The following is a 16,719-nucleotide window of genomic DNA, read 5'->3' on the forward strand; positions in this document are numbered from 1 at the left end:
TATTAGGGATATTGAGATTGGCCAATAGGATCCAGCAGCACGAGCAGTTCATGATTATGGTTTCCAGCAAACGTGGAAACTTGGGCATTTAGCAGCAGTTGGAGATTACAGCTCCTGCTGACAGTGTAATTGTTTGAAATACAGTGTAATAAGGATTGTAGTGCAGAAAGAATGGTAACAAAAAGATTTTATCCACTTTCTTTAGCTTTAAGTTTACAAACTGATGGTAGTTTTCAAATAAAATAGGCAGACATTTCATGGAAGAAAAGTTACCTGCAATTAACATTTTATCATTAGTTTGTGCTTATAGTTCTGTGGATTAATGCTGATCTTTGATGAAATCCAGAAAATGTGGTGTACAATATAAATCTTCCAGACTTCACCTTTGAAAATAGCATTAAACCTTTTGTACAAGAATATAGCTTTACTTTTGAAGCTTGTCTTCTGAATTTGTTGCTGTTGACGCAATAACCGAAATGATACATTTTCTTAATGCATACCTTGATGCAGTTTTTTTTCAAACTTAAGACATTTCTTCCCCTCTGCAACATGGTAAATTGCCCCCAAATGTTGAAGATAAGATGTGATCAGCAAAGGCAGAAAGAAACTTGCTGGACAGCAGTTATAGCTCAATATTCTAAGACCCTCTTTATTTTTTATGAGACAGTGATAAGGGCTTGGGTTTACTGAGCAGAGCCTTTCTGGTTTTGGCTCAGCTTGCTGCTTGATCTGTGGAGTTTTATGACCGCTTAGTGAATTTGCCACTGATGTGGAGTTTTTGATTGATGCTTTGCCTCAAGATGATTTGGGGAGGTGCCTTTTGAGACTTGATGGTTTGGCATGCGTTCCCTTCTTCTGTTAAATTCCTTCCAAACTATTTTTAGGGTTTTACACCACCAAACCTCATCGCTCCTAAATAATGGGTAATCCATGTGAATTAGGAAACCCCTCATTCAGGACTTCCCCAAAAACTCTGTGCTACTATTCCATTACTGAAACTACCTCCTAACAGACAAAGGCTTGTTACTTTATACTTGGATCCTAAAATTGTTATATTAAATTGATATATTTATTAATTTTACATTTAAGTTAATTGTTTGAAAGGTCTTAAAACATTCCTTGTGCTACATTGATTTGCTGTTTTGGCACCCAGAGGTTGAATTCATAACCCACTACATAGAAACTGTTGTGTTAATAGACTGTTACAGCTTCTTAGCTTATTAATACTAATCGTTATTGGGTCATGACAACTAGAAACGCACAATGTATCGCATTGTAGTTGTCATTGTAACATGTGTCCAATATTGCATGGCAAAGAACTGCTTGGACGCAGTATTTGGTAGGATACCATACGCAAAAAAACAAAACAAAACATAGCTATCACTACATTACACTATATAACTCAGGTAGAGTTCTTTCAGCCCTTATAGAAAACAGCATCTGTAAAATAAAAAACTTAATAAAAATCACCAAAAAATCAATTCTACTGATTTAGACTTCATGTTCATGTTCAACACAGGAACATAACTACAGTAGCAGCTGCAGGTGCACATCTGCTTCTTTCAAACTCAAAACTGGTGAATGATAGACAATCCTGGCAAGTTGAGATTACTTTCATCTCGGAACATGAACACTGTAAAACATTTTTGGTTTAAATTGCTACAAAAAATGGTTCATTTATTTTAATTTAATTGATTTTGCTACTTTTATTAATGTTATTGAATGTAAGCACAGAGTATCAGCAAGGTCTTAATTAGAATATATTTAATTGTTTATGTTTTCCTTTTTTTTTTTCTGAACACAGTTGTTCCAAGTGTCTTAGTTTTGGCTTAAACTACTATGCCCAGAATGCAGAGCAGCAGAAATTGCTGTTGGAGTGAATGTACCATGGAGCATTTAGTCTTGACTATAAAAAATGTGGCTCCTGAAACTGGTTTATTGTTATTTGTCTGGAGCAGACCTCTTGACCTTTAAGGCTGACATGACATATTTTCTATGGATTATAACCAGCCTGTGTTATGTGGCATAAAGACAAGTGAAAACACAGATAGAACGTGTTGGAGCAGACAGCAATCTCTCTGCTTGCACAGTAGCAGCTCCAAACTAGCTCTTCCTGCTCCTTTGCTGTACGAGCTCAGCCCCAACCCGGAGTACAATTCACACATGAGTGCGGGAAATACCCCAACCTGTTTTCAGAAACCCTCTTTGGATTGGTCCTGTTCAGTTCAGTTGATCTTCCTAACAACTAAGCATATGCTAGTTATTGCTGATTTTCAATTGTGCAACTTTGGAAAAAAAAAAAAATCAAGTCAAGCATTTCTGTTACCCTGTTGATGCTGATTTGAAATGAATTTACTGAACTCCTAAACCATGACAGATAATGACTGTATCCACTAGACACTTTTGCTGTTTCATCACTGAAACAGTTTAACTAGATGCACACAAGATACTCAATTGATTCCCAAGGTCAGCAGCAGAGACACAGACTCTTTATTTTCTTGTAATGAAAACAACTAGACCTTAGTTGATGTTTATATGAACTGTGGTTTACCATGATAACAGGGATTTCACACCAAGAGTTACCACTGTGATGCTCACTGTATTCTGTGCAATAGGCAAAGCACATCGAAGTGCTTGATGCATGTCAAAAATCATGTAACGCATAAGTTATGTTCTTAGATTTTATTTTTGTCTCTCCAACTTGCTGAAACCATGTAAACATACTACTTTCCTGTTTAGTTGGGTAGATTTCTACCTGCGTTGTCAGATTTGTTTTATTTATTTTTTTCCTGAGTCCAGCGGTGGAAATGGAGGAGGGAGAAGAATTATACCAGAAAACTATCTAGGTTCCTGGAAAAGGTTCCTGTTATGGGATTACACCATAATATGGCAAGAAAAATTCACAAAGAACATGTTGCTCATTTTTATTTGTGTCCAGTTACCTTCTGAGCTATAAGTTAGAAAACCGATGCTCAAGAGTAAAAAATAAACTTTGTTGAGGTTTGCAATCACATGGCTCAAAGTAGAACATTGCTGTCCCAATGCAATCCAAAATCTTGTCTTTGTTTCCCTGAAGCACAGGACCTTCAGGGATTGCAGCATGAGTCCTCTTATCACCACCCCAGTGGGATGATGTTACAAGACTAAGAAGACAGATGACAAAGATATCGAGATTTCAAAAATTTAATTTCCTTGAATCAAATCCTGTGTGGCAGTAACATCCATCCCTGACTGTATACGGTGAATGGAGTCATTTGTTTTGTCCATACTGTTGAATCCTCAGGCAGTTTAAAGGTCAGAGCATACATTTTGATCAAAAATTAAGGAATGACCAATAAATACAAACATAAATGTACTTCAGTGGATGAAATCTACACTAAATGCAAAGGTGAGAGGAAAGAGGACAGGTTAACACAAGACCTTATTAGGCAATTTATTGTATTTCTATTTTTAAGATGGAGAAAACATGGTCCGGAGCACAAAATATCTTAATATCTAATTAATTTTTTTTGTTGCAACATGGAAATAGAGAAAAAAAGTCAAAGCATAAAACTTGATACACGCCCCCCCCCTTTTTTTTTGCTGACAGGACACCTGTAAACTGTAACTCTATGCGTTACATTAACGCTCAGCTTGGACTCCTGCTTTACTTGCACAATGATCACCTGCACTGTTGTACCGCTCTGGCATCCTATACTGCTCTACATTTACTCTCACTCACTTAAAACTGTGCACATATATTTATATTATATTGTAGATATGTTTATACTGTTTAATTTGTATTGTATTGCACCAACTACGCCAAAACAAATTCCTTGTATGTCCAAAATTGTACTTGGCAATAAAATCTTTTCTGATTCTGATTATAGGGTGTGAAATTTTTTCACAAGCCCAAACGGGGTGCATGGCCTAAAAAGCTTGATACCCGCAGACCTTTTCAGAACAAGATCTCGTTTTGTCTCGGAAATCTGGTAGCATTTGGGTTCCTGGTGGCATGAAATTATTTTGTCTTGTCAAAACGTCTGGTGGCAAGAAAGAAGCTGGTAGAAAAATTTATCCCAGTAGCTTCCTGTATTTAGTAAGTCAAGTAATGATCAATGCCCTTTGGGCAGGATGCTGCTGTTCCACAGTTTAATCCCTGCTCTCAAGCCATCCGGACTTGAGCGGCCTCTCTTTTGACCTTATTACTCTTATTACATGTTGGCTGCTTTGTCTGATCTTGTACTTGTAGAAACAATTACCTGCAATTAAGGCAAATGTTGACTCAATAATAGTCTGTTCTGTCAAGGGTTTGGAAGGTATAATGCACTTTGGAAATATATTTCATTAAGCTTACATCTAAAGTGAAGAAGACAACCTTTCAGTGTTACTTTTAACTTAAAATATTGTTTCCATTCTTCATTGCCTTGTACTTGTAATGGAGTTGTGTGAGGTTGCAGTATGTAGTGTCTCCCTCACAGTATGTCCAGGTCATCTCTGTAAAATGTCAGCATTACAGCTGTGTGAAAATTGCTTATTTGTTTGTTTATTTTTCTGAGGCATTATGCTTCGCTTATCTTTAAAGCGCCACACTAAAATAGCCTAGCTGATGATTGTCCTGGTACTTTAGGAAGATTAGTTTCCATTTATTTTTAAACATTACAGTTTGAGACTTTTTTGTATTAAAGCAGTGTTAAAGTAGAAAGCTGGTGCTGTAGAAGTGCTAAGCAAAAACAACTTGTACTGCTTTCAGTCTGGGTGGTGAAACAGTGTAAGATGGGAGTGGTATTTCCTGACACTGATGGAAAGTCCTCTCCTATTTCATTTGTCTGATTTATTTTGTCTTGCTGGTTTCCGAACATTGAATCTTTCCAAGCATCCTACAGTTTGTGCCTTCCATCTGCACCTCACATGTGTAATTAAGCTGTCAGAGTAGCTTCAGCCACCACTTACACTCTACTTGGAGCCTGGTGCTTACATTGTTTAAGGGGAGCTTATGTCTTGTTTAATGTGTTTTAGTATTTTGTTTGACATAATCGGAAACCATTTGAGAAATTGATTGTTCTGTTTAAACAGATGAATGTCTAGTTTTTTTTTGTTTTTTGTTTAACTTAGGTCCTGTTTCATCACTTCACCAAAATATAAAGGATGATATCCCAGAACAAAGATTTGCAAACATGTATCACTATTTTAATTTTAAATCTCGTATCATTTGAATGATAGATTTCTGTGAAGATTTTTTGGAATAAATATAATGCAGGTTAAAACTGAAGATGTTTTATATGAATGCTCTTTGTGTTAATGATAAACCTGTAAATCTAGACTAGGTGGATAATATTTTTTGTACGCTTCTTTGTAAATCACGATATATTGTGGCACGTTAAAATGTAGCCAACACATTGGTGTTATTAGCATTACAGGGTACATGTGCCAGTCTAAGTCACATTTCTCTCATGCTCAGCCTTGGCTTGTGGTTAGCTGATAGAAACATCTAAAGGACCATTGCCTCTGGAAAAATGTACCCCTCTTTTTAGATTTTTCTTTGACTTCTGATGTGCTCTTTTTCTTTTCTTTTGGTGATCTCTCTTTATCAATGTCTCAGTTGTATTTTTTTTTCTGTCTAGGATCTTTAACTGTTCTTAATTTATTACATCGCATATAGCTGTTTTAAAAAAATTATATTGCTTTTAATTTTTTTTCACAGTCATGTATTTGTAAAATGTACAGTTATGTTGTCTGTTCACAGGATTTACTGAATCAATTGGTAACTCACTAAATAGATATTCTAGTGGGGCATAAAGGCAGCCAGATTTTGATACATTTTGCAGCAGTTCTTCATAAATACTGTGTGCACAGTATTCACAGTTGTCATAAAGCATTAATAAATGCAGTCAATAAATGGGACACCCAATAATCAGATGAATAGGGGTTGTGATGTTTCAGGCTAAGAATATAATTATCATGTCTCCAAAAAACTCACTTTTTAACATCTCAAATAATTTGAAAATTGTAAAAAAAAAAAAAGTTAAACTTTTTTTTTGCCATGTATTTCAGAAAGTAAAAATCATTATATAGATTAATTACACATAGAGTCAAATATTTCAAGCCTTTTTTTATAATTGTGATGATTATGGCTTAAACATTATAAAAATCCAAAATTCAGTGACTAAGTAAATTAATATATTGTGAAAAGTAAAATATTGGAATCTCGTGGCGTCACAGCCTAATCAACTAAATAACTCAAAACACCTGCAACTCTCTTAACAGTCTCTCAGTCTGGGTCATAGGCTACAGAATTATGGGGAAGACTGCTGACTGGACAGATTTCCAGAAGACAGTCATAGACACCCTTCACAAGGGGGGGAAGCCACAAAAGGTTATTGCTAAAGATGCTGGTTGTTGACTGAGTTCTGTATCCACGCATATTCATAAAAAGTTGAATGGAAAGAAAAAGTGTGGTAGCAACAGGTGCAACAGGATTAACCACAGCCTTGAGGGATTGTCAAGTGAAATCCATTCAAGAATTTGGGGGAGCTTCACAAGGAGTGGACCGAGGCTGGAGTCGGTGCATCAAGAGCCACTATGCACACACTACACAGTCCTACACATGGACTACAAATGTCACATTCTTCTTGGCAAGCCACTCCTGAACCTGAAGTCCACAGCAAATGCAGCATCTACCAGGAAATCTTGAAGCACTTCATGCTTCCTTCTGCTGACCAGATTTATGGAGATGCTGATTTCATTTTCCAGCAGGACTTGGCATCTGCCCACACTGCCAAAGCTACCAAAAGTGTCTCAGGAATTATTGTGCCATTAAAATCTGTAATGAACAGAAAGTCTTAGGTCCCGCCATTAGTCAACTTCATTAACATTTCGGTTTGCTGTTGATGTCAGTGACAGAGTGGACAACTCAAACATGGCTAGCATAGTTAAGTGCTAACTCTTTTCTATTTAATGTCTTACTTGCTAGATAATCTAATAAAAACTTTGAGTCCAGAGCAGTTTTTAAAATTTAGTAAAATAAACCCTAAGAACAATGAGACATAATGTTACACTGACAAAATGCAGCACTTCATACCACCTTAGTTGAATTGATTTTCAGTCGTTCTGTTAATTTGTTGCTGTGCGGTTAGGTTCTTAGTGGATAGACCACGATTTTAAGAGATGGTCTCACATTTATACGCATGCAAAGACTGCCCAAATCATCATACCTCTACCACAGAGTTTGACAATTGGATTGAGGCGTTTGTACCTCAACTATGTTTTTGTTTTCTTGGCAAAATTGTTCTTCTGCCTTACAGTCAAATATTCCACTGTTGAATTAGCTTTGAAATTGTTCCAGTGCATCATCTGGATGCAAATTTGGAAACATAAGCAGTGTTGCCAGTCTCAAAGAAGCTCTCCATGTTGGTTTAGTCTTTTGCCCTATACTTTCACATTTAACAACCCCACTAAGGCTCATAGTGATTGTGATAAATAGCGTTCTCTGTCTGTACTGTTTGCTTTCCTCTGAGGTTTAGGGGATCTAGTTTCCTTTAAATGAAATAAACTAATTAAAACATGTTGCATTTTGTAGGTATCAACTTTAAAATGACCACTCGAATACATACAAACTCCTTTTTTCAGTCCCCTCTATAGTAAAACAGTAGCTTCTCATGTGTGAATATTGGGGAAGCTGTCTTAATAAAACAAAGAAAAAAACTAGAACGTTCTGTTGTGAGCCTATTAATCTGCTCTGTAACCTAGATTTATTAGTTATTCTGGGCATGTTGAAGTCGGATATTGAACAAAGCCAGTTTTACTTCAGAGTGTGGAGGTATTCTTGGCTAAGAAGTACAACATGACATCAGCAATGTTATTTTTCCAGGACTAATTTATGTAAATATACTTATTCTTATTGCTCTGTATTTTTCTGCCCTCCTCAACATCCTACAGTTTTTGCACTGCTTTCCATGGAATAGTTTGTGGAGGATAAATGATTTTCCTCATTTCTCTGGAATTAAAACTACAGATTGTAATGTAAACAACCTTTGCATTTATGATAATTTCTTTGAATTCTAGAGAAGCCTAACCTTGGATATTTATTTGCCACATTTCATTTGAAAGATTTAAACCTCGTCATATAGATGGAATTCATATAGTCATTTATTCACTAATATTTTAATATAAATCCATACAAAGTGTGTGTGGAAGGTTTTTACTTGAACACAGAGATGTTATTCAATAAACTTAATACACATATTAATATGACATTGATTTCCTTTACCAATATTGGTTTTACTTGTCTATAAAACATGGTTAACATAAAAATAAACATATGTGCAACAAGTATTTCTACTGTCACCTTTTCTGTTTAAAAGTTTAAAAACTTTTAATTTTTTAAGCAGTCACTGAATGTAAATTTTTTTGTTTCGTTAATAGTTTATTTTATTTGCTCATAGAAATCTGACTGATAAAGGAGTTATCAGTGTATATTTATTAGCCCATTGTGCACGTTTCAGTTCTATATTATTTAATTTTTTTATTTTATCCAGTGTAAATTAAGATTTTCTCTCTCAGTAATGAACTTAGTTCCTGGAACGGAGGAAGCAAGAGAGAGTAGAGCACATTTTTTGTAATGAGCTGTTTTCATTGAGATAATTACTCAGAATGTCACACAATGCTACATTCATCATGGCTGATTTCAGTCTATAATCCCTCCAATCTGCCATGGATCGCAGCTGCTTCACAGGGGTTTTAAGAGTCTGGGTCTTTATATTTAGGTTCTCTGTGAGATCGTTCACTGTGTGTGGGGTTGTAAACAAGTTGTTTGCTTAGGGTCTATACCCCCAATGTAGTGTGCTTGCCTTTGAATATAAGCTATAGAACAAGTTTGTAGTTAATAGGTAACTCCTATCTGAATCCCATGAATGAGACAAGGAGCAAAGAGTCAGAATTTGAGAATTATTCTGTCCTGCAGTAGCTATTTGTAGTCTACTTCTATTTATAAAAATAAAAGTCATTAGCAGCCAATTTTTAGTTGAGCAGATGGGTGTGTTCAAAGGCAAAGGACGTTGAAGAGAAGGAAGATTGAGTCTACAGTTCAGATTTGTTTCAGCTAAAATTTCATTGACATTATCTTAAATGGTTTAAATGTAAAAGGGTGACTGAATATTTATATGTTTGAATTAGTGGGACTTTTATTTTCTTATAGTGCCTTCTACAAACTGTGTCCAGTACTTTTTACCACCTCTGGACTAGGAGTTCCAAATATTAATGAAAGTACTGCAAAACAGTAGACAGGACTTGTCAGATTCAGTGTGGATCCATGTATATATGGGTGAGTTGGAGAGGAGGGGCTCTGTCTGAGATAAGGAGCTATTGGGTTTCCGTATTTATTTTCTCCCTCGATAGGCGTTTGCCTTTCCCTGCCTGGCCTCCAGTCTGCAGGCCTGCTGCTTTGATGTCAGCATAAGTTTTCCAGCAACCTGCAGAGAAAAAGCAACAATAACAGAGTGTGTTTATCCAGCACTGCTCTGCATGCTCCTATTAATCTGGGAAAACTTTATGAAATTGACCAGCTTCAAAAACATTTTGATTTCAAAGATCAAGCAGCTGCTGACAAAAAAAGGTTATTTGCTGCCAATTTCCGTACGTTTTTTCTTTTACAAAACAAAACAATTTTGTATCGGCAACATAAAAACTAAGTTTGTATATTATTTTGCAAATGGCGTGGGTTACTATGTTCTCTTGATGTTTACAGGCCACTATGCTGAATATCAAAGAGAATGCTGCAGATGACAAGACATTGCTGTTGGATTTTACATTATATACAGACACGTATAACAACACTTCTTGAAAAAATATATCTGTTAAAAATTAGGCATGATGTTTCAATGCTTGTCCTTGAAAGCTTTATCAAGTAAAGACTTAAAAATGTTGGAGTTTTGGTCTATACATGTAGAGATGCACCAATCAGGCCTTCCTTGACTGATACTGATTTGTGTGTGTGTGTGTGTGTGTGTGTGTGTGTGTGTGAGGCCTAAACTGTGCAATTCAGATTTGTTTTAAAGACAGTGACACATAACAGAGAACAATCTGTTAAAGGTTAAAGGCTAATAAATTAAAATAAATACTACCTCTATCAAAAAATTATAACATTACCGGATAATTCTTATTTATGCATCAGTGCATGTATCCCCAACCTTTATTTAATTTAATATTAAACTCGGAATAAGTGCACAAACGTACAGCATGTACGTTTGTGCACTTTAGACCAAAAATGGTGGAAATTCTTAGTGTGGATGCGTTTAATAAATAGAAGGAAAATACAATCAGATTTTTTATTATTTACCAGTCAGATCCCATTGAGGGGAATATTGTCCAGTTCCGATGTCTGGCAGATTGATTGGTTCATCTTAGTGTTTTATGACTTTTATGTTTTCTTTACATGTATTTTTTACACATAACATTCAATGACAGATGCAGCATAGTCTGTTTCTAGTGTCTGAGCGTCCACCAGCTTTTTTATTTAGTTCCTGCCGTTGTGTGGCTCCTAACAGCAGGAGGTAGTTCAGCTTAGGCATTAGCCCTTAGACAACCCTGAATATAACGTGAGAGTACTACTGGGGCCTACTGGTCCATGATTGAGTGAACCGTCTGTTTGCGGACACGGGTCACGAATGACCTTTTTTGCCAGACATGCCTCCACTAGTGCCCACTTACCCTGTGAGTAGGGGGTCCCACTTGCCTGTCACTCACAGTTGTGGAGCCTTTTTAATTTTCTTTTTGCTGTGCTCTTATAACCTCTAAGGTTCTGTAACTTTTAGTTTCTCCCAGCTACTCCCCGCCTAGCCAGCTCACTTTCTCTCACTGTATTATCTTTCACTTATCCCATTGTTTTTTGTTGCTCCTTTCCTTTTTAACTACCGTCATCTTAGCTTAACAGCTAAGTTGACATGCCTGTAGGATAGTAACCCCTTTTCCTGTTTTTTGTGTCTGTCTGTCTGTCTCTCTTTCTCTATGTTTCCATGCTTATTCCCTGTCCTGTGCACAGCTTTGGCATTGCAGGGATCAGTTTACATGGCAGCAGCTGAGGCAGGCTTCATTTGTCCCAGGGCTTCCCTCTGAAAAGGCATTTTTCACCTCTGGAGAATTGCTCACTGCCCACAGTGACATTGAGTGCTTAATTGCACTACTTCCTAATTTGGAAGTCTTGATCTTTAATGGCAGTCCTAGCTGTTGGACTCAGTGTACTGTGTTGGCTTAGAGGGGTGTGCATTCCTTTAGGTATAGATATGAGTCTCAGAGACAAGCAGACTGTTTCTAATTCTAATCTAATCACATTGTGTGTTGTGAGCTATATTAAGGAAAATGTGAGGGTTTTTCTCAAACTTGCCTGTAATTTGTTTACTTTGATATATTTTATTATTGCAGACCCAACATGTATAAGTATTGGCACATTTAGTCGGTATTAAGCGTTTATTTCATGACACCCTACATACCAGTTTTAATTCCTGATCTGATGAAGCATTTATAAACTCCCCCTCTGTTTATCATGGATGAACCTCTACTGCCTTGGGCAATAGTCAAGATGATTGTAAATATTTTATGTCTTCAGTTCATGTCTTTTAGATATTAGAGATTTACTGTACCTTTCCGAGTGAATAGTTTTTTTCTGAGAAAGCTGTCATTATTTTTATTATTAAACTATTTTAATAAAACACGTCGTGTGAGTGCAACATATGTCGAGTGTGTAACTTGAGAATGTGGCATTGGGTTTTTATTTTTGTTTGAGTATTTTTGAGTGAAGTTTAATGTCCTTGAAGGTGCCCGAATACACTTCGTTTTGACACACTTATTGTTATACTGGTTAGTTTAAAGGGTAACGACTGAGACATTTAAATCCCAAACACGTGATCCTCTCTTTCTTTGTCCAGGGCTACAGTGCTGCAGTAACCTCTTAATCAATACCATACTGAACTTTTAACTAGCTTAGCTAAACACCTTTGCCTTGATGTGTTGTTTTTCCCAGAGGTTTTAAATTTGTTCCAAATCTGGTTCTAAATTTTTCTGAGTAATATTTCAATATGAATTTTATTGGCAGATGCCAAGAAAAATAAACTTCTCCTCACTTCTGTATTGTGCTTTTCTGCACACTTTGGAAAGAAACTAAGTGCTTCAGTGTAATTAATGAAGGATTTATTAGAAAATTGAATAACATGATAAAAATGGTCTAATTTCAGCCTAATTACATTCAATTCATTCAAATGAAAGTACACCTCCTTTTACATCTAGAGTTTTGCATATTTTGTAGCTATGGCTTTTTTGGGGTACACTTTTGTTTTTAATTAACTTTTACATTAGTTTTTATTAGGTTAAATTTAAAAAATGTTAAAACCATGTAAAGATCAGATAATTTGTGTTAAAACCTTTTAGACTGACAGAGTTGAACCTTAAACCCATCAAAGCCTAAGTTGCTTAAAACATTTCTCAACATTATGAAACTGCAACGTCCATCATGTTACTTTATATTTGAATAAGTGTCCGTCTGTCTAAATACACCACTTTTCCAAGTTTGTGGTTTAAGTTTGTGGTTTAATATGGTATCCATGTTACCTACTTCTGTTTGTTAGGATGACCATGACAGCTGCTCCAGCTCCACCAGTCGCAGTGTCTCAGACAGTTCCAAGTCTACGACCAAACCCCGTCGTCTCCAGCAAGCAGCCCCTAGTGACCCAGACCTACCACCAGGTATCTAATAGTAGCCATTGGTTTGTTGTGCAGACAAAATCATTAGGTTACATACAAGATATTACATTTTTGTTTTATTGAGCATAAAAAACATAAGAAAATTATGCTTTGTATTAGTATTCATTTTATGTTGATCCATCCTAGTGGCAAGAATAGCTATTTTTCTGATTTCCATGTCTGTTATTTTTGAACATATACAGGGGTTGGACAATGAAACTGAAACACCTGTCATTTTAGTGTGGGAGGTTTCATGGCTAAATTGGACCAGCCTGGTAGCCAGTCTTCATTGATTGCACATTGCACCAGTAAGAGCAGAGTGTGAAGGTTCAATTAGCAGGGTAAGAGCACAGTTTTACTCAAAATATTGAAATGCACACAACATTATGGGTGACATACCAGAGTTCAAAAGAGGAAAAATTGTTGGTGCACGTCTTGCTGGTGCATCTATGACCAAGACAGCAAGTCTTTGTGATGTATCAAGAGCTACGGTATCCAGGGTAATGTCAGCATACCACCAAGAAGGACGAACCACATCCAACAGGATTAACTGTGGACGCAAGAGGAAGCTGTCTGAAAGGGATGTTCGGGTGCTATCCCGGATTGTATCCAAAAAACATTAAACCACGGCTGCCCAAATCACGGCAGAATTAAATATGCACCTCAACTCTCCTGTTTCCACCAGAACTGTCCATCAGGAGCTCCACAGGGTCAATATACACGGCTGGGCTGCTATAGCCAAACCTTTGGTCACTCATGCCAATGCTAAACGTCAGTTTCAATGGTGCAAGGAGCGCAAATCTTGGGCTGTGGACAATGTGAAACATGTACTGTTCTCTAATGAGTCCACCTTTACTGTTTTCCCCACATCCGGGAGAGTTACGGTGTGGAGAAGCCCCAAAGAAGCGTACCACCCAGACTGTTGCATGCCCAGAGTGAAGCATGGGGGTGGATCACTGATGGTTTGGGATGCCATATCATGGCATTCCATTGGCCCAATACTTGTGCTAGATGGGCGCGTCACTGCCAAGGACTACCGAACTATTCTTGAGGACCATGTGCATCCAATGGTTCAAACATTGTATCCTGAAGGCGGTGCCGTGTATCAGGATGACAATGCACCAATACACACAGCAAGACTGGTGAAAGATTGGTTTGATGAACATGAAAGTGAAGTTGAACATCTCCCATGGCCTGCACAGTCACCAGATCTAAATATTATTGAGCCACTTTGGGGTGTTTTGGAGGAGCGAGTCAGGAAACGTTTTCCTCCACCAGTATCACGTAGTGACCTGGCCACTATCCTGCAAGAAGAATGGCTTAAAATCCCTCTGACCACTGTGCAGGACTTGTATATGTCATTCCCAAGACGAATTGACGCTGTATTTGCCGCAAAAGGAGGCCCTAGACCATACTAATAAATTATTGTGGTCTAAAACCAGGTGTTTCAGTTTCATTGTCCAACTCCTGTATATATTTAAGCAGCTAGTTGCAAAACTCTTATTACTTGTTGAAAAATCTTAGTAGGTATTTTAATTAAAGAATATCTCTGGGACAACCCTGAGGGGAAAACAAGCACATTTTGTTTGGGTATGGCATGCTTAACGTGAAGTAGAAAGTGGAAAATAGAAGATTACACTATCATTATATGACAAAGACAGGGCAAAGCGTCTCCAGGAAGCAGTGAGCCAGAAGATATACGAGGCAGATCACTGTACCATCCAAAGGTTAACTCCCAGAGCCCTAGTAGGCCTGAATCTTCGAACTTATACTCCTGACCAGTTTTATCAGGGGAGGATCCATTTCCAGGCCTGATGTTATGAGATAATATCTCTCCCCAGCTGTTAAAGCAAGGTGCCCCCACACCCAGCATCCCCTATGGTGCCTGCCTCTAAGTAATCTCTTTGGAGTGTGTGAATGTGTGCCTTTGTTCAAATTTGTGTGTCTAGGATTTTTAGAGTATCAGTGTTCATTCATGTACACACACAACCCTATTGCACCAGTGGCCCTTGTTATAACCCATTACAGGCAATAGAGACAACTGGGGTCAGAGGTTGAAGGAGTTCAATAATAGCAAGGAAGTAGATGAATGCTGTAATCCCTGGCTTCCTAATTAAAAGGTAGAGGTTAAAAGGTAGACAGGGTAAAACTAGCCTCCTATGACTCAGACTGGATATTTTTGTAAGAATAAGATACAAACCAAATGTGTCAGAAGACTTGATTTCTAAAAGCAAAGACAAAGCACATTAGTCGACTTAATTGTATTCTGTAAACCTCTTATGTTCTCATGATATGGATAGATTTTGTTGCTTTAGTGAGTAAAAATGTTATATGTTTATTTTATAGGTTAACTTGTCTGTGTAAATGCTAGGGGTGTAACGGTACATGTATTCGTACTGAAAATATCCGGTACCGTCCTGTTGGTTCGGTAAACTCATGTGGCAAGGGTATGCAGGCAATTCCTGGAGGATGAAGGAATTGATATCATTGACTGTCCTCCACGCTCCCCTGACCCAACTCTAATAGAAGATCTCTGGGACATCATGTTAAGGTCCATCTGACGCCACCAATTTGCACCTCAGATTGTCCAGGAGCTCAGTGATGCTTGGGCAGGATCTGGGAGGAGATACCCCAAGTCCTCATCTGTTATCTCATAAGGAGCATACCCCAAAGTTGTAAGGCATGCATACAAGGATGTGGGGGCCATACAAACTACTGAGAATCATTTTAAGTTGCTGCAGTGACATTTCAGCAAATTGGACTAGCCTGCCTCATCAGTTTTTTTAGTTTACATTTCTGGATGACTTCAGATAAACCCTCTGTGGGTTGATCATTTTCATTTTTATCAAAGTGTTTGTTCCTAATACATTACCCATTTCATATCAGTACAGATATACAGCATGTTTTTTTCCTAGTTGAGATTAGATGTGAAGCGTTCTTTACATTTTCTGAGCAGTATATATTCCCAATCTATCATTGGTGTATTCTCACTACATCATATTGAAGAGGAGAGGTAGTGCAGGGAAAAGTTAAAGTTACTACAATTTATGGACCACAATGGCTGGAGCAGGTCAAACCTAAATATAATTTTAGTATTTACACATCATAGACATGACTGAAGGCTGAAAGAAAAGAAAAGGGACACCATGTCAGCTTTCTGAATTACATGCAGGTGGGGCATGCTGTATTTAATAGTATCGTAAATCAGCTGATCACACATAAAATCAGCTGCTCAGACGCACAGACATTTATCCCAAAACACACAAAACAATACCACCATGAAAAAGCTCATGGAATAGACCGTATAGAAAAAAATAAAGTGTATCTGAAATAAATCCTCCTGCGATTTCACCGTGCAACATCTCTCAAAAACAATAAGAAAAATCCGCCAAAAGTCCACCGCAATGAAGTTAGTTTGTGCTCCATGGGTTCAAGGAGCTTCTTCCTCCTCCCGTTTGACCCGATGCATCAGCTGCTTACAGATTGCTGCTCTGTTCTTGCTCCCTCCTGCATACAGTCGTTATGTGAACCACCATGTGCTGAAATCTGCAGAGTGCAAATATCCAATATACAACCTAAACTTAGCAAACCACCGTGTGTGGGATGAAGGAGCACCCTATGAATTATTTTATGCATGAAAACAACATATACAAGACATTCTTGCATATACAATAACACAAACATTATTTGTATTTTGTTTATTTAGGTTTTTATTTTCTACTTATTTATTATTTCACTGATTATTTATTTATTTTATGTAATTGTTTTACTGTTTCACACAGATTACTTTAACGTGTTGATTTCCCACAGTAACGCTGATAGCAGTAATCATTGGGTCAGTGGAAACCCAGCAGGTTCTGTGCCGCGTAGAGAGAGACCGAGTGGAGCGGAGACATGTGGAGCTCAAACCTTCTATGAAAATGGGGCATTAGTGATTGTTAGTATATAAAATGGAAGAAGACAATGTCCCATATTGATGAAGCATGGGACTACATTGAGCTTTCTTCT

General features: G+C 37.4%; 1 protein-coding gene across 4 annotated transcripts in view; it reads left to right on the top strand.

Annotated features, from left to right (window-relative positions):
* Positions 1-16,719, top strand: part of LOC124866321 (vacuolar protein sorting-associated protein 13B-like) — a 370,362-nt gene that overhangs the window by 10,604 nt on the left and 343,039 nt on the right. For all 4 annotated transcript variants that reach the window (XM_047362059.1, XM_047362058.1, XM_047362060.1 and 1 more), the window contains exon 4: positions 12,597-12,714. In XM_047362059.1, coding sequence (XP_047218015.1) covers positions 12,597-12,714 — 118 coding nt within the window. The remainder of the gene's footprint in view (positions 1-12,596; positions 12,715-16,719) is intronic.

Source organism: Girardinichthys multiradiatus, chromosome 3 (assembly GCF_021462225.1).
Source record: "Girardinichthys multiradiatus isolate DD_20200921_A chromosome 3, DD_fGirMul_XY1, whole genome shotgun sequence".
Lineage (NCBI taxonomy): Eukaryota > Metazoa > Chordata > Actinopteri > Cyprinodontiformes > Goodeidae > Girardinichthys > Girardinichthys multiradiatus.